This window comes from Entelurus aequoreus, linkage group LG22 (assembly GCF_033978785.1).
Source record: "Entelurus aequoreus isolate RoL-2023_Sb linkage group LG22, RoL_Eaeq_v1.1, whole genome shotgun sequence".
NCBI lineage: Eukaryota > Metazoa > Chordata > Actinopteri > Syngnathiformes > Syngnathidae > Entelurus > Entelurus aequoreus.
The window spans coordinates 3,657,985-3,682,685 of NC_084752.1; the positions used below are offsets into that span (position 1 = coordinate 3,657,985).

Here is a 24,701-nt window from a genome sequence, read left to right on the forward strand (position 1 = left end):
GAGACCTACATAGAGGTTTTTGTTTCGTGTCTCTACGATATTCGTACTGGGAGTTAGAGGAAGTTGTGTCTGTGTTTTTTCCCTAGGTGCTGCGGCACAGTGGTTGTTTTCTTTGAAGGCGCGTAAAATCACAGCAGCGGATCCATTTCACGTTGTCATTATAGGGTATTGTGTGTAGAATTTTGAGGACAAAAAAGAAACAATTCCATTTCACGTTGTCATTATAGGCAGCGGAGAAGCATCAGCGCAGCGGGTCTTTGAAGGCTCGTAAAATCAAAACCGTAGCACCTTCCAAAACGGCGTCGTCAACTTTTAATCAGAAGGGTTCAATCTCTCTCCTGTAGTAGTTTGAAGCCGAAACGACAAACGCGCTCGGAGGAGATAATGTTTGATGTTTGGTGACCGGATTAAACAAAAAATGTGTTTTGAAGGAGGGATAGCAAACTTCCTGTTGATTTTTGTTGAAGGATGTCAATCTATGAAATGTAGGTCTAAGTGAGGCCTTCGTAGAGGTTTTTGTTTCATGTCTCTAAGACGTTCCTACCGGAAGTTACAAGCAGTTTTGTCTGTGTTTTCCTCTGAGAAGCAGTTTTGTCTGTGTTTTGGAGTTTGGTTTTTTTTTAGATCGCAATTTCCACCAGTCCTGATGTGTGTGAGAAGTTTGGTGAGTTTTGAAGTATTTTAAAGGGGTCAAATTACACCTCAAAGAGGCAAAATTTAGTGTTTTTAGTCATTTTTTGTCTTGAAGGGGAAATTGCCAACTTCCTGTTGGTTTTTGCCCGATGATGTTAAATTATGAAATGTACATCTAAGTGAGACCTACATAGAAGTTTTTGTTTCATGTCTCTACGACATTCGTACTGGGAGTTACAGGCAGTTTTCTTCCTAGGGGGCGCTGGAGCGCAATTTTTTTTAGTTTTTTTTTACTAAAGTGGTTGGGGCACGTTTTTCTATGTGTGTGTCAAATTTGGTGAGTTTTGAAGCATGTTAAGAGGGGCAAAGTAGTGCGCAAAGCTGCGGAATAATAATAATAAACCTTACAATAACAATAGTGTCCTTTGTCCATGTACAAAGGACTCCCTGTGGGAGTCCTTTATACATGGTACAGGCGGACCCTAAAAAAATAGTTTCTCTGCGACAACAAAAATTCTTTATGGAAGCTTTTGGTGAAATCCAAGCTGTTTTTAAATAGCATAAAATAATTAAAGATGCAAGCAGCGATGGACGGGACCGACTTTGAAGGCTCATAAAATCCAAACCGAGCAGTCTTTAAAACTCTTTCATCAATTTTTAATCAGAAGGGTTCAATCTCTCTCCTGTGCTAATTTGAAGCCGACACGTCAAACGCGCTCAGAGGAGATAATGTTTGAAAAAAGGTGACTGTTTTTACACAACTTTTGTTTTGAAGGGGGAATTGCAAACTTCCTGTTGATTTTTGCTGGGGGTTGTCAGTGTATGAAATCTAGGTCTAAGTGAGACCTACATAGAGGTTTTGTTTCACGTCTCTATGACATTCCTACTGGGAGTTACAGGCAGTTTTGTCCGTGTTTTCTTCCGAGGGAGCGCTAGAGCGCAATTTTAAGTTTTGGGGTTTGGTTTTTTGATTAGATCGCAATTTTCGCTAGTCCTGATGTGTGTGTCCAATTTGGTGAGTTTTGAAGCATGTTAAGAGAGTCAAATTACAACTCAAGGAGGCGGCGGTATAATAATAAAACGCTAGAAATACAATAGGGTCCTCTGTCCCAAAGGGACTCGGTCCCTAAAAATAAAACCTATAGCCCAGCAGACTGCATGGGGTTTGAGTTACATATATATACATATATATATATAGTATGTTACGAATCAAGTCTTTACTTTATGTTCTTTACTCTGCAGTCTTTGGTCCCATGGAAACAATAGCAGTGGGAACGTGAAGCAGGAAGTAAAAGTTGACGAAAGCGTTTCGATAAGTGCTACGGTTTTGATTTTACGAGCCTTCAAAGACCCGCTGCACTGATGCTGCTCCGCTGCTGTGATTTTACCACTGTGCCGCAGCACCTAGGAAAAAAACACAGACACAACTTCCTCTAACTCCCACTACGAATATCGTAGAGACATGAAACAAAAACCTCTATGTAGGTCTGACTTAGAGCTAGTTTAAACATGTTTACCAAAGTACCAAACCACGAGTTTGAACACAGCCTTAGAGCATCAAAAGTCAGTTTCCTGAGAGATATTCTTGCGGCACTGACAGCGAGGACAAGGACGGGATTGTGACTATCTGGTTTTGTTTGGGCTCGTTATTGGACGGTCCTTCGCTCGTATCTGGAGAGATAAGAAGTGGTTCATATTTAAACAGATGCATATTTCTGGACAGACATTTTGAATTGAAACTTAAGTCACCTTCATCAGCTCCTTTATCCTGGACTACAACCTCGTCCGCTTCGACATCTGGGCCTAAATCCTCGATGAGGACCTGGTCAAAGGTTTCCCCCTTGGTTTGTGAGCTAGAGGACATGAGGGTCTCCACCTGTGGAGGGACGACGGAAGAAACGCTGGCCGGTTCAGGAGCGGGAGCTTGGGATTGAGCCGAGACTAGAAGAGCATCTGGAGCGAAATCTGGTTCGGGGGCTGGATCTGGAGCTGAAGCTGGTTCAGTAGCTAGATCAGGATCTGGTTCGGTAACTCGATCTAGAGCTGGAGTTGGTTCGGTAGCTGGATCTGGACCTGGTTCGGTAGCTCGATCTGGAGTTGAAGTTGGTTCGGTAGCTAGATCTGGACCTGGTTCAGTAGCTCGATCTGGAGTTGAAGTTGGTTCAGTAGCTAGATCTGGACCTGGTTCGGTAGCTCGATATGGAGCTGGAGCGCTGGACTGGTCTTGGTTCGGAGCTGGAGGAACTACGATGAGAGCATCTGGAGGCGACATGAAACCCGGAGTAAGGACATCGTCCGGCAGTAGGGGTTCTGCTTCCTGAGGGTCCGACGTTATCGCCGGCATTGCCTCTTCTGGTCCTGTGAGCACCACCACAGCAGGACCTTCCTGGGTGAAAGAGCTCTCTGATGTACCGGCATTCTTCCTGGGCCTCCCCCTCCTTTTGCTGCCTTCAGCCCTCTGTCTTTTCCTCGGGCTCTCCAGCCTGAAAGGAGCCACCAAAAGGGGACCAGCTTCAACTATGTGGATCAAAAAAGCTCTTTTGTGATGCCTTTGCAAAGCCAATAGTGCAAAGTCCTTGACCTGGATGTGTGGCGTCAATAGAGACGGCTAGACCAGACTAACCTTTGGTAGCAGCTTCTGCCCCACATTCAACAGACGCAGTGCATTGATAAGTATCCAAAGTGGCGTTAACGCTAAAGGAGACCACATCAAGCTCTCATTATTTTTATGTCCGCTTTACTCAAAACCACGTTAAAAATATCATATATCAATTTCCTCCCCCATTTTAAAGAGGCGTACTTTCAAACTTCAGCCTAAAATATACATAGCAAATAGTTGGGGGGTTTTAAGACTTAAAATGGCAGTATGTTTACAAAGCTACAATGTTTTTTTTATTTAAAAAAATGGCCAAAAATGGCAAAAAATTATGTCAGCTTCCCATAAACTGATGTAAAAATATATAAGATGTACTGTATACTTTTTCCACGTTCAATAAATTGATTTGTTACTACTTTGGCCTGGTTGCAGGGTGGTTTAAGGTGTTAGAAATACTACGCTGGAGGTTCTAAGGCCAAAAAATGTCAGCTTCCCAAAAACTGCTGGAAATATATCAATAATCCATATTTTGTTTCATTTTCAATAATACCATTTCTGCTATTTTGACCTGGTTACGGTGTGGTTTATAGTGTTAAAAACTACACTTGAAGTTCCAAGGCCTACAAATGTTACCTTCCCAAAAACAGTGTTTAAAAACTAGAGGTTCTAAGGCCACAAAATGTCAGCTTCCCAAAAACTGCTGGAAATATATCAATAATCCATATTTTGTTCCATGTTCAATAATACCATTTCTGCTATTTTGACCTGGTTACGGTGTGGTTTATAGTGTTAAAAACTACACTTGAAGTTCCAAGGCCTACAAATGTTAGCTTCCCAAAAACAGTGTTTAAAAACTACACTTGAGGTTCTAAGTCCAAAAAATGGCAGCTTCCCAAAAAACTGCTATAAAATATAAACAATTAAAATTATTTTCCACAATAAACACGCCCAATTTATTTCTACTTCAATCTGGTTACAGTGGGGTTTACAGTGTTAAAAAACTACACCGGAGGTTATAACGCCAAAAAACGTCAGCTTCCCAAAAACTGCAGTAAAAATATAATTAATCCATATTTATTCCACATTAAATTAGTTGATTTCTTGCTACTTTAGCCTCGTTACAGTGGGGTTTACAGTAGGAAAAAAACTACACTGGAGGTTTTAAGTCCAAAAAAATGGCAGCTTCCCAAAAACGGCTATAAAAATATAAACAATTAAAATTATTTTCCACAATAAACACGCCCAATTTTTTTTCTACTTCAATCTGGTTACAGTGGGGTTTACAGTGTTAAAAAACTACACCGGAGGTTATAACGCCAAAAAACGTCAGCTTCCCAATAACTGCAGTAAAAATATAATTAATCCATATTTATTCCACATTAAATTAGTTGATTTCTTGCTACTTTAGCCTCCTTACAGTGGGTTTTACAGTGGAAAAAAACTACACTGGAGGTTTTAAGTCCAAAAAATGGCAGCTTCCCAAAAACTGCTATAAAAATGTAAACAATTAAAATTATTTTCCACAATAAACACGCCCAATTTATTTCTACTTCAATCTGGTTACAGTGGGGTTTACAGTGTTAAAAAACTACACCGGAGGTTATAACGCCAAAAAACGTCAGCTTCCCAAAAACTGCAGTAAAAATATAATTAATCCATATTTATTCCACATTAAATTAGTTGATTTCTTGCTACTTTAGCCTCCTTACAGTGGGGTTTACAGTGGAAAAAAACTACACTGGAGGTTTTAAGTCCAAAAAAATGGCAGCTTCCCAAAAACTGCTATAAAAATATAAACAATTAAAATTATTTTCCACAATAAACACGTCCAATTTATTTCTACTTCAATCTGGTTACAGTGGGGTTTACAGTGTTAAAAAACTACACTTGAGGCTCTAACGCAAAAAAATGTCAGCTTCCCAAAAACTGCAGTAAAAATATAATGAATCCATATTTATTCCACATTAAATGAGTTGATTTCTTACTACTTTAGCCTGATTAGAGTGTTAAAAAAACCTGCACTGGAGGTTCAAAGGGCAAAACATGTTAGCTTCCCAAAAACTGCTGTAATAATATCATTAATCTATAATAATTATAATTAATTTCCACAAGAAATGAGTTGATTTCTTGCTACTTTAGCCTCGTGGGTTTTACAGTGGAAAAAAACTACACTGGAGGTTTTAAGTCCAAAAAAATGTCAGCTTCCCAAAAACTGCTATAAAAATATAAACAATTAAAATTATTTTCCACAATGAACACGCCCAATTTATTTTTACTTCAATCTGGTTACAGTGGGGTTTACAGTGTTAAAAAACTACACCGGAGGTTATAACGCCAAAAAACGTCAGCTTCCCAAAAACTGCAGTAAAAATATAATTAATCCATATTTATTCCACATTAAATTAGTTGATTTCTTGCTACTCTAGCCTCCTTACAGTGGGGTTTACAGTAGGAAAAAAACTACACTGGAGGTTTTAAGTCCAAAAAAATAGCAGCTTCCCAAAAACTGCTATTAAAATATAAACAATTAAAATTATTTTCCACAATAAAAACGTCTAATTTATTTCTACTTCAGCCTGGTCACAGTGGGGTTTACAGTATTAAAAAACTACACTTGAGGTTCTACTGCCAAAAAATGTCAGCTTCCCAAAAACTGCAGTAAAAATATAATGAATCCATATTTATTCCACATTAAATTAGTTGATTTCTTGCTACTTTAGCCTCCTTACAGTGGGGTTTACAGTGGAAAAAAAACTACACTGGAGGTTTTAAGTCCAAAAAAATGTCAGCTTCCCAAAAACTGCTATAAAAATATAAACAAAATTATTTTCCACAATAAACACGTCCAATTTATTTCTACTTCAATCTGGTTAAAGTGGGGTTTACAGTGTAAAAAAACTACACTTGAGGCTCTAACGCAAAAAAATGTCAGCTTCCCAAAAACTGCAGTAAAAATATAATTAATCCATATTTATTCCACATTAAATGAGTTGATTTCTTACTACTTTAGCCTGATTAGAGTGTTAAAAAAACTACACTGGAGGTTCGAATGGCAAAAAATGTTAGCTTCCCAAAAACTGCTGTAATAATATCATTAATCCATAATAATTATAATTATTTTCCACAGTATTGAGTTGATTTCTTGCTACTTTAGCCTCCTTACAGTGGGGTTTACAGTGGAAAAAAAAACTACACTGGAGGTTTTAAGTCCAAAAAAACGGCAGCTTCCCAAAAACTGCTATAAAAATATAAACAATTAAAATTATTTTCCACAATAAAAACGTCTAATTTATTTCTACTTCAGCCTGGTTACAGTGGGGTTTACAGTATTAAAAAACTACACTTGAGGTTCTACTGCCAAAAAATGTCAGCTTCCCAAAAACTGCAGTAAAAATATAATGAATCCATGTTTATTCCACATTAAATAAGTTGATTTCTTACTACTTTAGCCTGATTAGAGTGTTAAAAAAACCTGCACTGGAGGTTCAAAGGGCAAAACATGTTAGCTTCCCAAAAACTGCTGTAATAATATCATTAATCTATAATAATTATAATTAATTTCCACATTAAATGAGTTGATTTCTTGCTACTTTAGCCTCGTGGGTTTTACAGTGGAAAAAAACTACACTGGAAGTTTTAAGTCCAAAAAATGTCAGCTTCCCAAAAACTGCTATAAAAATATAAACAATTAAAATTATTTTCCACAATAAACACGTCCAATTTATTTCTGCTTCGATCTGGTTACAGTGGGGTTTACAGTGTTAAAAAAACTACACTTGAGGTTCTACAGCCAAAAAATGTCAGCTTCCCAAAAACTGCAGTAAAAATATAATTAATCCATATTTATTCCACATTAAATAAGTTGATTTGTTACTACTTTAGCCTAATTACAGTGTTAAAAAAAACTCCACTGGAGGTTCAAAGGGCAAAACATGTTAGCTTCCCAAAAACTGCTGTAATAATATCATTAATCTATAATAATTATAATTAATTTCCACATTAAATGAGTTGATTTCTTGCTACTTTAGCCTCATGGGTTTTACAGTGGAAAAAAACTACACTGGAAGTTTTAAGTCCAAAAAATGTCAGCTTCCCAAAAACTGCTATAAAAATATAAAAAATTAAAATTATTTTCCACAATAAACACATCTAATTTATTTCTACTTCAATCTGGTTACAGTGGGGTTTATAGTGTTAAAAAACTACACTTGAGGTTCTACTGCTAAAAAAAAGTCAGCTTCCCAAAAACTGCAGTAAAAATATAATTAACCCATATTTATTCCACATTAAATAAGTTGATTTCTTACTACTTTAGCCTGATTAGTGTTAAAAAAAACTACACTGGAGGTTCAAAGGGCAAAACATGTTAGCTTCCCAAAAACTGCTGTAATAATATCATTAATCTATAATAATTATAATTAATTTCCACATTAAATGAGTTGATTTCTTGCTACTTTAGCCTCGTGGGTTTTACAGTGGAAAAAAACTACACTGGAAGTTTTAAGTCCAAAAAATGTCAGCTTCCCAAAAACTGCTATAAAAATATAAACAATTAAAATTATTTTCCACAATAAACACGTCCAATTTATTTCTGCTTCGATCTGGTTACAGTGGGGTTTACAGTGTTAAAAAAACTACACTTGAGGTTCTACAGCCAAAAAATGTCAGCTTCCCAAAAACTGCAGTAAAAATATAATTAATCCATATTTATTCCACATTAAATAAGTTGATTTGTTACTACTTTAGCCTAATTACAGTGTTAAAAAAAACTCCACTGGAGGTTCAAAGGGCAAAACATGTTAGCTTCCCAAAAACTGCTGTAATAATATCATTAATCTATAATAATTATAATTAATTTCCACATTAAATGAGTTGATTTCTTGCTACTTTAGCCTCATGGGTTTTACAGTGGAAAAAAACTACACTGGAAGTTTTAAGTCCAAAAAATGTCAGCTTCCCAAAAACTGCTATAAAAATATAAAAAATTAAAATTATTTTCCACAATAAACACATCTAATTTATTTCTACTTCAATCTGGTTACAGTGGGGTTTATAGTGTTAAAAAACTACACTTGAGGTTCTACTGCTAAAAAAAAGTCAGCTTCCCAAAAACTGCAGTAAAAATATAATTAACCCATATTTATTCCACATTAAATAAGTTGATTTCTTACTACTTTAGCCTGATTAGTGTTAAAAAAAAACTACACTGGAGGTTCAAAGGGCAAAACATGTTAGCTTCCCAAAAACTGCTGTAATAATATCATTAACCCATAATAATTATCATTATTTTCCACATTAAATGAGTTGATTTCTTGCTACTTTAGCCTCGTGGGTTTTACAGTGGAAAAAAACTACACTGGAGGTTTTAAGTCTAAAAAATGTCAGCTTCCCAAAAACTGCTATAAAACATAAACAATTAAAATTATTTTCCACAATAAACACGTCTAACTTCTTTCTACTTCAGCCTGGTTATAGTGGGGTTTACAGTGTTAAAAAACTACACTTGAGGTTTTACTGCCAAAAAAGGTCAGCTTCCCAAAAACTGCAGCAAAAATATAATTATTCCATATTTATTCTACATTAAATAAGTTGATTTCTTACTACTTTAGCCTGATTACAGTGGGTTTTCCAATGTTAAAAAACTACACTGGAGGTTCTAAGGGCAAAAAATGTTAGCTTCCCAAAAACTTCTGTCATTAATCTATAATAATTGAAATTATTTTCCACATTAAATGAGTTGATTTCTTGCTACTTTAGCCTGGTTGCAGTGGGTTTTACAGTGGGAAAAAAAAAAACTAAACTGGAGGTTGTAAAGGCAAAAAATGTTAACTTCCCAAAAACTGCTGCAAAAATATCAACAATCCATTTTTTTCCACATAAGTCAATTTCTGACTACTTTGGCCTGGTTACAGTGGGGTTTACAGTGTTAAAGAATTACAATTGAAGTTCTAAGACCAAAACATGTCAGCTTCCCAAAACTGCTGTAAAAAAAATTAATTAGAATTATTTTTCACATTAAATGAGTTGATTTCTTGCTACTTTACCCTGATAAAATGGGGTTTACAGCGTTTAAAAAAAACTACACTGGAGGTTCTAACGCCAAAAAATGTCAGCTTAAAAAGTTGCTGTAAAAATAAAATTAATCCATATTTTTCCTAATTAAATTAATGGATTTCTTACTTCTTTGTTATGGTTACGTTGAAGTTTACAGTGTTAAAAACTACATGTGAGGTTCTAAGCCTTAGGCCAAACAATATTACCATGAATTGATTAACGGGGACCCCGAAGTTGAAAAACGTATTCGGGTGTTACCATTTAGTGGTCAATTGTACAGAATATGTACTGTACTGTGCAATCTACTAATAAAAGTTCCAATCAATCAATCAATCAAAAAGCTTCCCAAAAATTTTAAGCTGTTAAAATATCACATTTAAAAAAATGTTTTCATGTCAAACCTTTACTCCTTCAGCCTGACGTTTACAGATCAAAAAGTTATCGTATTTTGGGGATTTTAACCACTTCATGGGCAAGATTGTTTTTTTAATTTGAAAAAAAATAACATTTTAATTATTAACGAATCAATTATTTGATTCAAATTGTTAGATTTGCTAGTCCCTGAGATTGTTATTTTTCTACAGTGTGAAAAACAAATTAAGAAATGTTGCTGTATGCTTTGCTTGTACGGGACAAAGTAGCGCTACCTGGTGGACAGTTACTGAAATTGCAAATTAAAAACCAGTAGTGAAGATTGAAATCGTAACGTAAAGGAATGAACACAATCTTTGACCTGTAATCGTTTGACATAGCTAAAAAAAGAACAATGAAAACCCCAGACTGCAAGATATTTCCTGGACTACTTTGACCAATTTACCCCAAAACCCACTGGTAAGTTTCCTTCTCCTCTGCTTCGGCTTTCCTCTTCTTGAGAAGCGACCTGTCCCTCAGGCGGCGGCGGATCCCACCTTTGAAAAAGGAAGAGAACCCAAACAATCACTATCGCTGTGGGGAACTACAGTCATTGGTCCTTTGGTCTACATTGTCCATCATCCAGGTTGTGGTACAACACATAACCACAGCATCATTCAAAAGGTCGGTTCGACTTAAAAAACAATGAAGAAGCCTTTAGAAATAAAAGTTTTTCGAGAAACCATGGGTGTGACGTACCACAACCTGGTTGGTCATACCGCAACCTGGTTGGTCGTACCACAACCTGGTTGGTCGTACCACAACCTGGTTGGTCATACCACAACCAAAGACTGGGGTGTCAAACTTGTTTTCATTTAAGGCCACATCGCAGTTATGTTGGACCTAACAATGAATGATATTATTACACTATTTCCTATTTGATTTACCTTTACCTATGATGTAAAAAAAAAAAGATCTATCAATTTTACCGTAAAAACTGGCAGCTAAATTGCCAGAGTTTCCCTGTAAAATATAACGGTTTTTTTACTATAAATAAAAAAATACTTTTTTACAGTAAAATTCTGGCAACTGAGCTTTTTACTACGGAGCCCCTAAAGGGACATGGGGGAACTTTAAAAAAAAAAAATTTTTATTTTTATTTATTTATTTTTTAGACATGTATCTCGTGCGCACAAGAAACGAGAAACTTTTTATGAAGTTATAAAAAAAAAAAAAAAATTTTTTATAATTTTAAAAAAACAATTTTTGTATTTTTAGACATATATCTCGTGCGCACGAGAAACATTTTATAAAGTTATAAAAATAAAAAAATGTTTTTTTTATAATTTTAAAAAATTTTTGTAATTTTTTTTAGACATTATCTCGTGCGCACGAGAAAGTTTCTTGTGCGCACGAGACAGTTTCTTTAAAAAAAAAATTCAAAACAAAAAATTAGAAATATATATATATTTTTTAATAACTTTATAAAAAGTTTCTTGTGCGTATAAAAAAATAGATTTCCCCCATGTCCCTTTAGGGGCTCTGTATTTTACTGTAAAATGTATGGTGGTTTTTACAGCATATTACTGTAAATGCAAAAACAGTACCAGTTTTTTGCAGTAAAAAAGTGGCTGCTCAGTTGCCAGAATTTTACAGTAAAATTTACTCTTTTTTTAATTTTTTTTTACTGTAAACGGAAAACTGCTTCTTTACGGTAAAATCACACAAGTTATACATTTTACAGTGTATCACTGTAAATGGCAAAGCGGTACCACAGTTTTACAGTAAAAAAACTGGCAGGTCAGTTGCCAGAATTTTACCGTAAAATTAACTCTTTTTTTTTTTACTGTAAACAGAAAACTGCTTCTTTACTGTAAAATGTATGTTGTTGTTTTTTTTTTTACAACATATTACTCTAAATGTAAAAGCAGTGCCAGTTTTTTTTCCTGTAAAAAAGTGACAGCTCAGTTGCCAGAATTTTACTGTGAAATTTACTTTTTTTTTTACTGTAAATAGAAAACTGCTGTTTTACGGTAAAATTCTTGCAACTGAGCTGCCAGTTTTTTACCGTAAAAACAACAAACTGTATATTTTACAGTCTGTTACTGTAAATGGCAAAACAGTACTCCAGTTTTTTACAGTAAAATTCAGTTATTTACCGCAAAAACAACAAATTATAAATTTCACGGTGTATCACTGTAAATGGCTAAGCGGTACCACAGTTTTTGCAGTAAAAAACTGGCAGCTGGGTTGCCAGAATTTTACTGTAAAATGTACGGTGGTTTTTACAGCGTATTACTGTAAATGTAAAAACAGTACCACAGTTTTTTGCAGTAAAAAATTGGCTGCTCAGTTGCCAGAATTGTACCGTAAAATTTACTCTTTTTTTTTTTATTACTGTAAACAGAAAACTGCTTGTTTATGGTCAAATCCTGGCAACGGAGCTGCCAGTTATTTACCGTTAAACAACAAATTTTAGATTTTACGGCGTATTACTGTAAATGGCAAAACGGTACCACAGTTCTTTACAGTAAAACTGGCAGCTCAGTTGCAATAATACATTTTTTTACAGCATATTACTGTGAATGGAAAAACAGTACCGCTGTTTTTTTATGGTAAAAAAAAAAGTGTCCGATCAGTTCAAAGAATTTTACTTTAAAATTAACTTAAAAAAAAAAAAAGTTTTTCACAGTAAAAATATGGCAACTGAGCTGCCTTTTTTTTTTACTGTAAAAACATCAGATTTTACAGTGTGTTACTGTAAATGGCAAAACGGTACCACGTTTTTTTTACAGTGATAAAATGGCAGCTCAGTTGCCAGAATTTTACTGTGAAATTTACTTTTTTTTTTTACTGTAAATAGAAAACTGCTGTTTTACGGTAAAATTCTGGCAACTGAGCTGCCAGTTTTTTACCGTGAAAACAACACACTGTATATTTTACAGTCTGTTACTGTAAATGGCAAAACAGTACTCCAGTTTTTTTACAGTAAAATTCACTTATTTACCGCAAAAACCACAAATTATACATTTTACGGTGTGGCTAAGCGGTACCACAGTTTTTACAGTAAAAAACTGGCAGCTGGGTTGCCAGAATTTTAATGTAAAATTTACGGTGGTTTTTACAGCGTATTACTGTAAATGTAAAAACAGTACCACAGTTTTTTGCCGTAAAAAAGTGGCTGCTCAGTTGCCAGAATTGTACCGTAAAATGTACTCTCTATTTTTTTTTACTGTAAACGGAAAACTGCTTGTTTATGGTAAAATCCTGGCAACTGAGCTGCCTTTTTTTTTCCTACTGTAAAAACATTAAACTGAAGATTTTACAGTGTATTACTGTAAATGGCAAAACGGTACCACAGTTCTTTACAGTAAAACTGGCAGCTCAGTTGCAATAATACATTTTTTACAGCATATTACTGTGAATGGAAAAACAGTACCGCTGTTTTTTTATGGTAAAAAAAAACGGTCCGATCAGTTCAAAGAATTTTACTTTAAAATTAACTTTAAAAAAAAAAAAAGTTTTTTACAGTAAAAATATGGCAACTGAGCTGCCTTTTTTTTTTACTGTAAAAACATCAGATTTTACAGTGTGTTACTGTAAATGGCAAAACGGTACCACAGTTCTTTACAGTAAAACTGGCAGCTCAGTTGCAATAATACATTTTTTACAGCATATTACTGTGAATGGAAAAACAGTACCGCTGCTTTATGGTAAAAAAAAGTGTCCGATCAGTTCAAAGAATTTTACTTTAAAATTTACTTTTTTTTTAAATGTTTTTTTACAGTAAAAGTATGGCAACTGAGCTGCCATTTTTTTTCTACTGTAAAAACATTAAACTGAAGATTTTAAAGCATATTACTGTAAATGGCAAAACGGTACCACAGTTCTTTACAGTAAAACTGGAAGCTCAGTTGCAATAATACAATTTTTACAGCATATTACTGTGAATGGAAAAACAGCACCGCCGTTTTTTTATGGTAAAAAAGTGTCCGATCAGTTCAAAGAATTTTACTTTAAAATTAACTTTTTTTAAAAATGTTTTTTTACAGTAAAAGTATGGCAACTGAACTGCCTTTTTTTTTTTTTTTACTGTAAAAACATTAAACTGAAGATTTTACAGTGTATTACTGTAAATGGCAAAACGGCAGCTCAGTTGCAATAATAAATGTTTTACAGCATATTACTGTGAATGGAAAAACAGCACCGCCGTTTTTTTTAATGGTAAAAAAAGTGTCCGATCAGTTCAAAGAATTTTACTTTAAAATTAACTTTTTTTAAAAATGTTTTTTACAGTAAAATTATGGCAACTGAGCTGCCTTTTTTTTTACTGTAAAAATATTAAACTGAAAATTTTACAGTGTATTACTGTAAATGGCAAAACGGTACCACGTTTTTTTTACATTGATAAAATGGCAGCTCAGTTGCCAGAATTTTACTGTGAAATTTACTTCTTTTTTTTACTGTAAATAGAAAACTGCTGTTTTACGGTAAAATTCTTGCAACTGAGCTGCCAGTTTTTTTACCCTAAAAACAACAAACTGTATATTTTACAGTCTGTTACTGTAAATGGCAAAACAGTACTCCAGTTTTTTACAGTAAAATTCAGTTATTTACCGCAAAAACAACAAATTATACATTTTACGGTACCACAATAATAAAATGGCAGCTCAGTTGCCAGAATTTTATTGTCAAAAAACAGGTGCTGTTATTTCCATTTACAGTAAAATACTGTAAAAACCACAGTGACTTCCTCAATTTCACTGTAAAATATATTGTCATTTATATAGTGTACAATTTGATGGATAAGCTTAGAAACTAATACATTTAAAGCACTTTATCGACAAACATTATTTCCCAGGCTTTCGAGGGCCAAATAAAATGATGTGGTAATCCAGATGTGGCCCCCCAGGCCTTGAGTTTGACCCCTGTGACCTAAAACATTACAATGAATGCAACTTTGATCCATTTCAAAAGAACTCATACCTTGTTCTTCCTCATCCTGGCCTTTGTAATCCGTCTCCGGCTGCGACGTCTCGTCCATGCTAAAGTCCTGCTATAAATGAAGTGCTGGTAAAGGCGGGAGAAGCCCGCTGTTGTCGTCTGCTCCCACCCAAAATTTCAAATTATCTGGTTAACCATTACCGCTGCAGGGCTGGTCTTATCATCGCCACAAAGCTGCAGGAGTTGGCACGGCTCGGACAGAGAGAACGAAGCACAATGTTACAAGGCAGGAAATAACAACAAAAAAAGGGGGGCGGTTGAACTCGCGACATTTGACCCGCCTTTGCAGAAGGCTTCCAATATGATCCAATATTAGAAGGATGCATGTTGTTCATACATTTGTGCTGCAAGAGCAATAAGACGTGAGCTTGCAGACATTACACTTATCTCTGACCCAGGGAGGGCAGCTTGTTAGGGGCGTGTTCGCAGATCTTCCCACAGCACGCTCAACCAACGTGTGTGTGTGTGTGTGTGTGTGTGTGTGTGTGTGTGTGTGTGTGTGTGTGTGTGTGTGTGTGTGTGTGTGTGTGTTCTGGCAATGCTTACTTAATGGGGACATCACATCGCTCTGTTTACACCAGGCCTGGGCAATTATTTTGACTCGGGGGCCACATTTAGAGAAAAAAAATGTGTATTATGAACATGAATACAAAACCTCACAATAATGTCTGATTGGATGCTAAAAACGTTATGACAGACCACCTCACCTCTCACTATTATGTTAGATCTACTATGGACTGGACTCTCACTATTATGTTAGATCCACTATGGACTGGACTCTCACTATTATGTTAGATCCACTATGGACTGGACTCTCACTATTATGTTAGATCTACTATGGACTGGACTCTCACTATTATGTTAGATCCACTATGGACTGGACTCTCACTATTATGTTGGATCCACTATGGACTGGACTCTCACTATTATGTTAGATCCACTATGGACTGGACTCTCACTATTATGTTAGATCTACTATGGACTGGACTCTCACTATTATGTTAGATCCACTATGGACTGGACTCTCACTATTATGTTGGATCCACTATGGACTGGACTCTCACTATTATGTTAGATCTACTTTGGACTGGACTCTCACTATTATGTTAGATCCACTATGGACTGGACTCTCACTATTATGTTAGATCCACTATGGACTGGACTCTCACTATTATGTTAGATCCACTATGGACTGGACTCTCACTATTATGTTAGATCCACTATGGACTGGACTCTCACTATTATGTTAGATCTACTATGGACTGGACTCTCACAATATTATGTTAGATCCACTATGGACTGGACTCTCACTATTATGTTAGATCTACTATGGACTGGACTCTCACTATTATGTTAGATCTACTATGGACTGGACTCTCACGATTATGTTAGATCCACTATGGACTGGACTCTCACTATTATGTTAGATCTACTATGGACTGGACTCTCACTATTATGTTAGATCCACTATGGACTGGACTCTCACTATTATGTTGGATCCACTATGGACTGGACTCTCACTATTATGTTAGATCTACTTTGGACTGGACTCTCACTATTATGTTAGATCCACTATGGACTGGACTCTCACTATTATGTTAGATCCACTATGGACTGGACTCTCACTATTATGTTAGATCTACTATGGACTGGACTCTCACTATTATGTTAGATCCACTATGGACTGGACTCTCACTATTATGTTAGATCCACTATGGACTGGACTCTCACTATTATGTTAGATCCACTATGGACTGGACTCTCACTATTATGTTAGATCCACTATGGACTGGACTCTCACTATTATGTTAGAGCAGGCCTGGGCAATTATTTTGACTCGGGGGCCACATTTAGAGAAAAAAAATGTGTCTGAGGGCCGGTATATCTATTTTTAGGAACATTAATAGAAAACCTCACAATAATGTCTGATTGAATGCTAAAAACATTATGACAGACCACCTTAAAGAACGTAATGGAATTTTACATTTTTCTATGAAGGATAAAACACTGAATATTGACAAAATATGAATGTCACACCACCTTTCGATCGACATATTTTACAATCAAGTGAAACGCAACAAAAATGCAACAAACAGTGAAATATGAACGTGAAGGGTACAAAATAAACCCACCAAAATCTGATACATCTGATATATCACTAAGCTTTAGAACTTTGTTGTGAAAATCTCCTTCCGCGTCTGTGGAAACGCTTCCCGCCCACACTGCTTGGTGCCTCGTCTGAGCTGCTGTGACGTGGATTACCATAGCAACTAATTAGATGACCATAGTAACTAATTAGATGACCATAGTAACTAATTAATCGAGATAGTCTCCTGCTGGCCCCACTATGGACTCTCACTATTATGTTAGATCTACTATGGACTGGACTCTCACTATTATGTTAGATCCACTTTGGACTGGACTCTCACTATTATGTTAGATCTACTTTGGACTGGACTCTCACTATTATGTTAGATCTACTTTGGACTGGACTCTCACTATTATGTTAGATCTACTTTGGACTGGACTCTCACTATTATGTTAGATCTACTTTGGACTGGACTCTCACTATAATGTTAGATCTACTATGGACTGGACTCTCACTATTATGTTAGATCTACTATGGACTGGACTCTCACTATTATGTTAGATCTACTATGTACTGGACTCTCACTATTATGTTAGATCCACTATGGACTGGACTCTCACACTATTATGTTGGATCTACTTTGGACTGGACTCTCACTATTATGTTAGATCTACTATGGACTGGACTCTCACTATTATGTTAGATCTACTTTGGACTGGACTCTCACACTATTATGTTAGATCCACTATGGACTGGACTCTCACTATTATGTTAGATCTACTATGGACTGGACTCTCACTATTATGTTAGATCTACTATGGACTGGACTCTCACTATTATGTTAGATCTACTATGGACTGGACTCTCACTATTATGTTAGATCTACTTTGGACTGGACTCTCACTATTATGTTAGATCTACTATGGACTGGACTCTCACTATTATGTTAGATCTACTTTGGACTGGACTCTCACACTATTATGTTAGATCCACTATGGACTGGACTCTCACTATTATGTTAGATCTACTATGGACTGGACTCTCACTATTATGTTAGATCCACTTTGGACTGGACTCTCACTATTATGTTAGATCTACTATGGACTGGACTCTCACTATTATGTTAGATCTACTTTGGACTGGACTCTCACTATTATGTTAGATCTACTTTGGACTGGACTCTCACTATTATGTTAGATCTACAATGGACTGGACTCTCACTATTATGTTAGATCTACTATGGACTGGACTCTCACTATTATGTTAGATCTACTATGTACTGGACTCTCACTATTATGTTAGATCCACTATGGACTGGACTCTCACTATTATGTTAGATCTACTATGGACTGGACTCTCACTATTATGTTAGAGCAGGCCAGGGCAATTATTTTGACTCGGGGGCCACATTTAGAGAAAAAAAAATGTGTCTGGGGGCCGGTATATCTATTTTTAGGAACACTAATACAAAACCTCACAATAATGTCTGATTGAATGCTAAAAACATTATGACAGACCACCTTAAAAAACGTAATTGAATTTTAAATTTTTCTATGAAGGATAAAACACTGAATATTGACAAAATATGAATGTCACACCCCCTTTCGATCGACACATTTTTACAAATCAAGTGAAACGCAACAAAAATGCAACAAACAGTGAAATATGAACGTGAAGGGTACAAAATAAACCCACCTACAATCTGATATATCTGATACATCACTAAGCTTTAGAACTTTGTTGTGAAAATCTCCTTCCGCGTCTGTGGAAACGCTTCCCGCCCACACTGCTTGGTGCCTCGTTTGAGCTGCTGTGACGTGGATTACCATAGTAACTAATTAGATGACCATAGTAACTAATTAGATGACCATAGTAACTAATTAGATGACCATAGTAACTAATTAGATGACCATAGTAAATAATTAATCGAGATGGTCTCCTGCTGGCCCCACTATGGACTCTCACTATTATGTTAGATCCACTATGGACTGGACTCTCACTATTATGTTAGATCCACTATGGACTGGACTCACACTATTATGTTAGATCCACTATGGACTGGACTCTCACTATTATGTTAGATCTACTATGGACTGGACTCTCACTATTATGTTAGATCCAATATGGACTGGACTCTCACTATTATGTTAGATCTACTTTGGACTGGACTCTCACTATTATGTTAGATCTACTTTGGACTGGACTCTCACTATTATGTTAGATCCACTATGGACTGGACTCTCACTATTATGTTAGATCTACTATGGACTGGACTCTCACTATTATGTTGGATCTACTATGGACTGGACTCTCACTATTATGTTAGATCTACTATGGACTGGACTCTCACTATTATGTTAGATCTACTATGGACTGGACTCTCACTATTATGTTAGATCTACTATGGACTGGATTCTCACTATTATGTTAGATCCACTATGGACGGGACTCTCACTATTATGTTAGATCTACTATGGACTGGACTCTCACTATTATGTTAGATCCACTTTGGACTGGACTCTCACTATTATGTTAGATCCACTATGGACTGGACTCTCACACTATTATGTTAGATCTACTATGGACTGGACTCTCACTATTATGTTAGATCAGGCCTGGGCAATTATTTTGACTCGGGGGCCACATTTAGAGAAAAAAATGTGTCTGAGGGCCGGTATATCTATTTTTAGGAAAAGTAATAGAAAACCTCACAATAATGTCTGATTGAATGCTAAAAACATTATGACAGACCGCCTTAAAGAACGTAATGGAATTTTACATTTTTCTATGAAGGATAAAACACTGAATATTGACAAAATATGAATGTCACACCACCTTTCGATCGACATATTTTACAATCAAGTGAAACGCAACAAAAATGCAACAAACAGTGAAATATGAACGTGAAGGGTACAAAATAAAGCCACCTACAATCTGATATATCTCATATATCACTAAGCTTTAGAACTTTGTTGTGAAAATCTCCTTCCGCGTCTGTGGAAACGCTTCCTGCCCACACTGCTTGGTGCCTCGTCTGAGCTGCTGTGACATAGATTACCATAGTAACTAATTAGATGACCATAGTAACTAATTAGATGACCATAGTAACTAATTAGATGACCATAGTAACTAATTAATCGAGATGGTCTCCTGCTGGCCCCACTATGGACTCTCACTATTATGTTAGATCTACTTTGGACTGGACTCTCACTATTATGTTAGATCTACTATGGACTGGACTCTCACTATTATGTTAGATCTACTATGGACTGGACTCTCACTATTATGTTAGATCTACTATGGACTGGACTCTCACTATTATGTTAGATCTACTATGGACTGGACTCTCACTATTATGTTAGATCCTCTATGGACTGGACTCTCACTATTATGTTAGATCTACTATGGACTGGACTCACACTATTATGTTAGATCTACTATGGACTGGACTCACACTATTATGTTAGATCCACTATGGACTGGACTCTCACTATTATGTTAGATCCACTTTGGACTGGACTCTCACTATTATGTTAGATCCACTATGGACTGGACTCTCACTATTATGTTAGATCCACTTTGGACTGGACTCTCACTATTATGTTAGATCCACTATGGACTGGACTCTCACTATTATGTTAGATCCACTTTGGACTGGACTCTCACTATTATGTTAGATCCACTATGGACTGGACTCTCACTATTATGTTAGATCCACTATGGACTGGACTCTCACTATTATGTTAGATCAGGCCTGGGCAATTATTTTGACTCGGGGGCCACATTTAGAGAAAAAAAATGTGTCTGAGGGCCGGTATATCTATTTTTAGGAACATTAATAGAAAACCTCACAATAATGTCTGATTGAATGCTAAAAACATTATGACAGACCACCTTAAAGAACGTAATGGAATTTTACATTTTACTATGAAGGATAAAACACTGAATATTGACAAAATATGAATGTCACACCACCTTTCGATCGACACATTTTTACAAATCAAGTGAAAGGCAACAAAAATGCAACAAACAGTGAAATATGAACGTGAAGGGTACAAAATAAAGCCACCTACAATCTGATACATCTGATATATCACTAAGCTTTAGAACTTTTTTGTGAAAATCTCCTTCCGCGTCTGTGGAAACGCTTCCCGCCCACACTGCTTGGTGCCTCGTCTGAGCTGCTGTGACGTGGATTACCATAGCAACTAATTAGATGACCATAGTAACTAATTAGATGACCATAGTAACTAATTAATCGAGATGGTCTCCTGCTGGCCCCACTATGGACTCTCACTATTATGTTAGATCCACTATGGACTGGACTCTCACTATTATGTTAGATCCACTATGGACTGGACTCTCACACTATTATGTTAGATCTACTATGGACTGGACTCTCACTATTATGTTAGATCTACTATGGATTGGACTCTCACTATTATGTTAGATCTACTATGGACTGGACTCTCACTATTATGTTAGATCTACTATGGACTGGACTCTCACACTATTATGTTAGATCTACTATGGACTGGACTCTCACTATTATGTTAGATCTACTATGGACTGGACTCTCACTATTATGTTAGATCTACTATGGACTGGACTCTCACTATTATGTTAGATGCACTTTGGACTGGACTCTCACTATTATGTTAGATCTACTATGGACTGGACTCTCACTATTATGTTTGATCTACTATGGACTGGACTCTCACTATTATGTTAGATCTACTATGGACTGGACTCTCACTATTATGTTAGATCTACTATGGACTGGACTCTCACTATTATGTTAGATCTACTATGGACTGGACTCTCACTATTATGTTAGATCTACTATGGACTGGACTCTCACTATTATGTTAGATCTACTATGGACTGGACTCTCACACTATTATGTTAGATCTACTATGGACTGGACTCTCACTATTATGTTAGATCTACTATGGACTGGACTCTCACTATTATGTTGGATCTACTATGGACTGGACTCTCACTATTATGTTAGATCTACTATGGACTGGACTCTCACTATTATGTTAGCTCTACTATGGACTGGACTCTCACTATTATGTTAGATCTACTATGGACTGGACTCTCACTATTATGTTAGATCCACTATGGACTGGACTCTCACTATTATGTTAGATCCACTATGGACTGGACTCTCACTATTATGTTAGATCCACTTTGGACTGGACTCTCACTATTATGTTAGATCCACTATGGACTGGACTCTCACTATTATGTTAGATCCACTTTGGACTGGACTCTCACTATTATGTTAGATCCACTATGGACTGGACTCTCACTATTATGTTAGATCCACTATGGACTGGACTCTCACTATTATGTTAGATCCACTATGGACTGGACTCTCACTATTATGTTAGATCCACTATGGACTGGACTCTCACTATTATGTTAGATCCACTTTGGACTGGACTCTCACTATTATGTTAGATCCACTATGGACTGGACTCTCACTATTAATTTAGATCCACTATGGACTGGACTCTCACTATTATGTTAGATCTACTATGGACTGGACTCTCACTATAATGTTAGATCTACTATGGACTGGACTCTCACTATTATGTTAGATCTACTATGGACTGGACTCTCACTATTATGTTAGATCTACTATGGACTGGACTCTCACTATTATGTTAGATCTACTATGGACTGGACTCTCACTATTATGTTAGATCCACTATGGACTGGACTCTCACAATATTATGTTAGATTCACTATGGACTGGACTCTCACAATATTATGTTAGATCCACTATGGACTGGACTCTCACACTATTATGTTAGATCTACTATGGACTGGACTCTCACTATTATGTTAGATCTACTATGGACTGGACTCTCACTATTATGTTAGATCTACTATGGACTGGACTCTCACTATTATGTTAGATGCACTTTGGACTGGACTCTCACTATTATGTTAGATCTACTATGGACTGGACTCTCACTATTATGTTTGATCTACTATGGACTGGACTCTCACTATTATGTTAGATCTACTATGGACTGGACTCTCACTATTATGTTAGATCTACTATGGACTGGACTCTCACTATTATGTTAGATCTACTATGGACTGGACTCTCACACTATTATGTTAGATCTACTATGGACTGGACTCTCACTATTATGTTAGATCTACTATGGACTGGACTCTCACTATTATGTTAGATCTACTATGGACTGGACTCACACTATTATGTTAGATCCACTATGGACTGGACTCTCACTATTATGTTAGATCCACTATGGACTGGACTCTCACTATTTTGTTTCCATTGGTGACTTTGTATCAGAACCAACCAACGTAACGTGTGGAGTCCCCCAAGGTTCAATCTTGGGGCCGACTTTATTTAACATCTATATGCTCCCACTAGGACAAATCATGCAAAATAATAACATTGACCATCATTGCTATGCCGATGACACCCAAATCTATGTAGCGCTATCACCAAATGACTATCGGCCCATAGATCTTCTGTGCCAGTGCATTGAGCAAGTCAAACACTGGATGTGCCAAAATTTCCTACAACTAAATGAAGATAAAACTGAGATAATTGTTTTTGGTGCTAAAAAAGAAAGGTTTAAAGTCATCCAACACCTTCAATCACTGTCCCTGAAAACCTCAAATAAAGCCAGAAATCTTGGGGTTATTTTAGATTCTGATTTACATTTCGACAGTCACATCAAATCAGTAACAAAATCGGCCTACTATCACCTCAAAAATGTAAAAAGACTTAGAGGGCTCATGTCAGCTCAAGACTTAGAAAAACTTGTACATGCCTTTATTACCAGTAGGCTAGACTATTGTAATGGTCTCCTTGCAGGTCTTCCCAAAAAAACTGTCAGGCAGCTGCAGCTTGTTCAGAACGCTGCTGCTAGAGTTCTAACAAAGACCAAAAAAAAATGTGAGCACATTACAGCAATTCTTAAATCCTTACATTGGCTCCCTGTACATCAGAGAATTGATTTAAAAATCCTCCTGCTCACATATAAATCACTACATGGTCTAGGGCCCAAGTATATCACTGATATGCTCCCACTATATACGCCCTCTAGATCACTAAGATCTTCTGAGACCAATCTGTTAGCGGTTCCAAGAGTAAAGTCAAATCAAGGGAGATCATCATTCAGTCACTATGCAACACATAGCTGGAATAAACTTCCTGAAGATGTCAGACTCTCCCCAACTCTCACTACTTTTAAAACTAGACTGAAGACTTTTATGTTCACCTTAGCTTTCAGCTAAATCTTTTAATCTTTTAACTTTTAACGTCTGCACTGTTTTTATTTTTATTGTCTGCATTTTAATTTTGCTTTTATTTTCTTTCATTTCACTTTGTTGTCTGTGAAGCACTTTGAGTCTGCCTTGTGTATGAAAAGCGCTATACAAATAAACTTGCCTTGCCTTGCCTTGCCTTGCCTATTATGTTAGATCTACTATGGACTGGACTCTCACTATTATGTTAGATCTACTATGGACTGGACTCTCACTATTATGTTAGATCTACTATGGACTGGACTCTCACTATTATGTTAGAGCAGGCCTGGGCAATTATTTTGACTCGGGGGCCACATTTAGAGAAAAAAAATGTGTCTGAGGGCCGGTATATCTATTTTTAGGAACATTAATACAAAACCTCACAATAATGTCTGATTGAATGCTAAAAACATTATGACAGACCACCTTAAAGAACGTAATTGAATTTTACATTTTACTATGAAGGATAAAACACTGAATATTGACAAAATATGAATGTCACACCACCTTTCGATCGACACATTTTTACAAATCAAGTGAAACGCAACAAAAATGCAACAAACAGTGAAATATGAACGTGAAGGGTACAAAATAAACCCACCTACAATCTGATATATCTGATACATCACTAAGCTTTAGAACTTTGTTGTGAAAATCTCCTTCCGCGTCTGT

At 36.2% G+C, this 24,701-nt stretch overlaps 1 protein-coding gene across 1 annotated transcript in view; it reads right to left on the reverse strand.

Annotated features, from left to right (window-relative positions):
* Positions 1–15,240, reverse strand: part of LOC133639891 (tRNA (adenine(37)-N6)-methyltransferase-like) — a 48,382-nt gene extending 33,142 nt beyond the window's left edge. The window contains exons 1-2 of the mRNA XM_062033575.1: positions 14,621–15,240; positions 10,113–10,191 (exon numbers count right to left, since the gene is read on the reverse strand). Coding sequence (XP_061889559.1) covers positions 10,113–10,191; positions 14,621–14,678 — 137 coding nt within the window. The 5' untranslated portion in view covers positions 14,679–15,240. The remainder of the gene's footprint in view (positions 1–10,112; positions 10,192–14,620) is intronic.
* Positions 15,241–24,701: the final 9,461 nt, after the last annotated feature.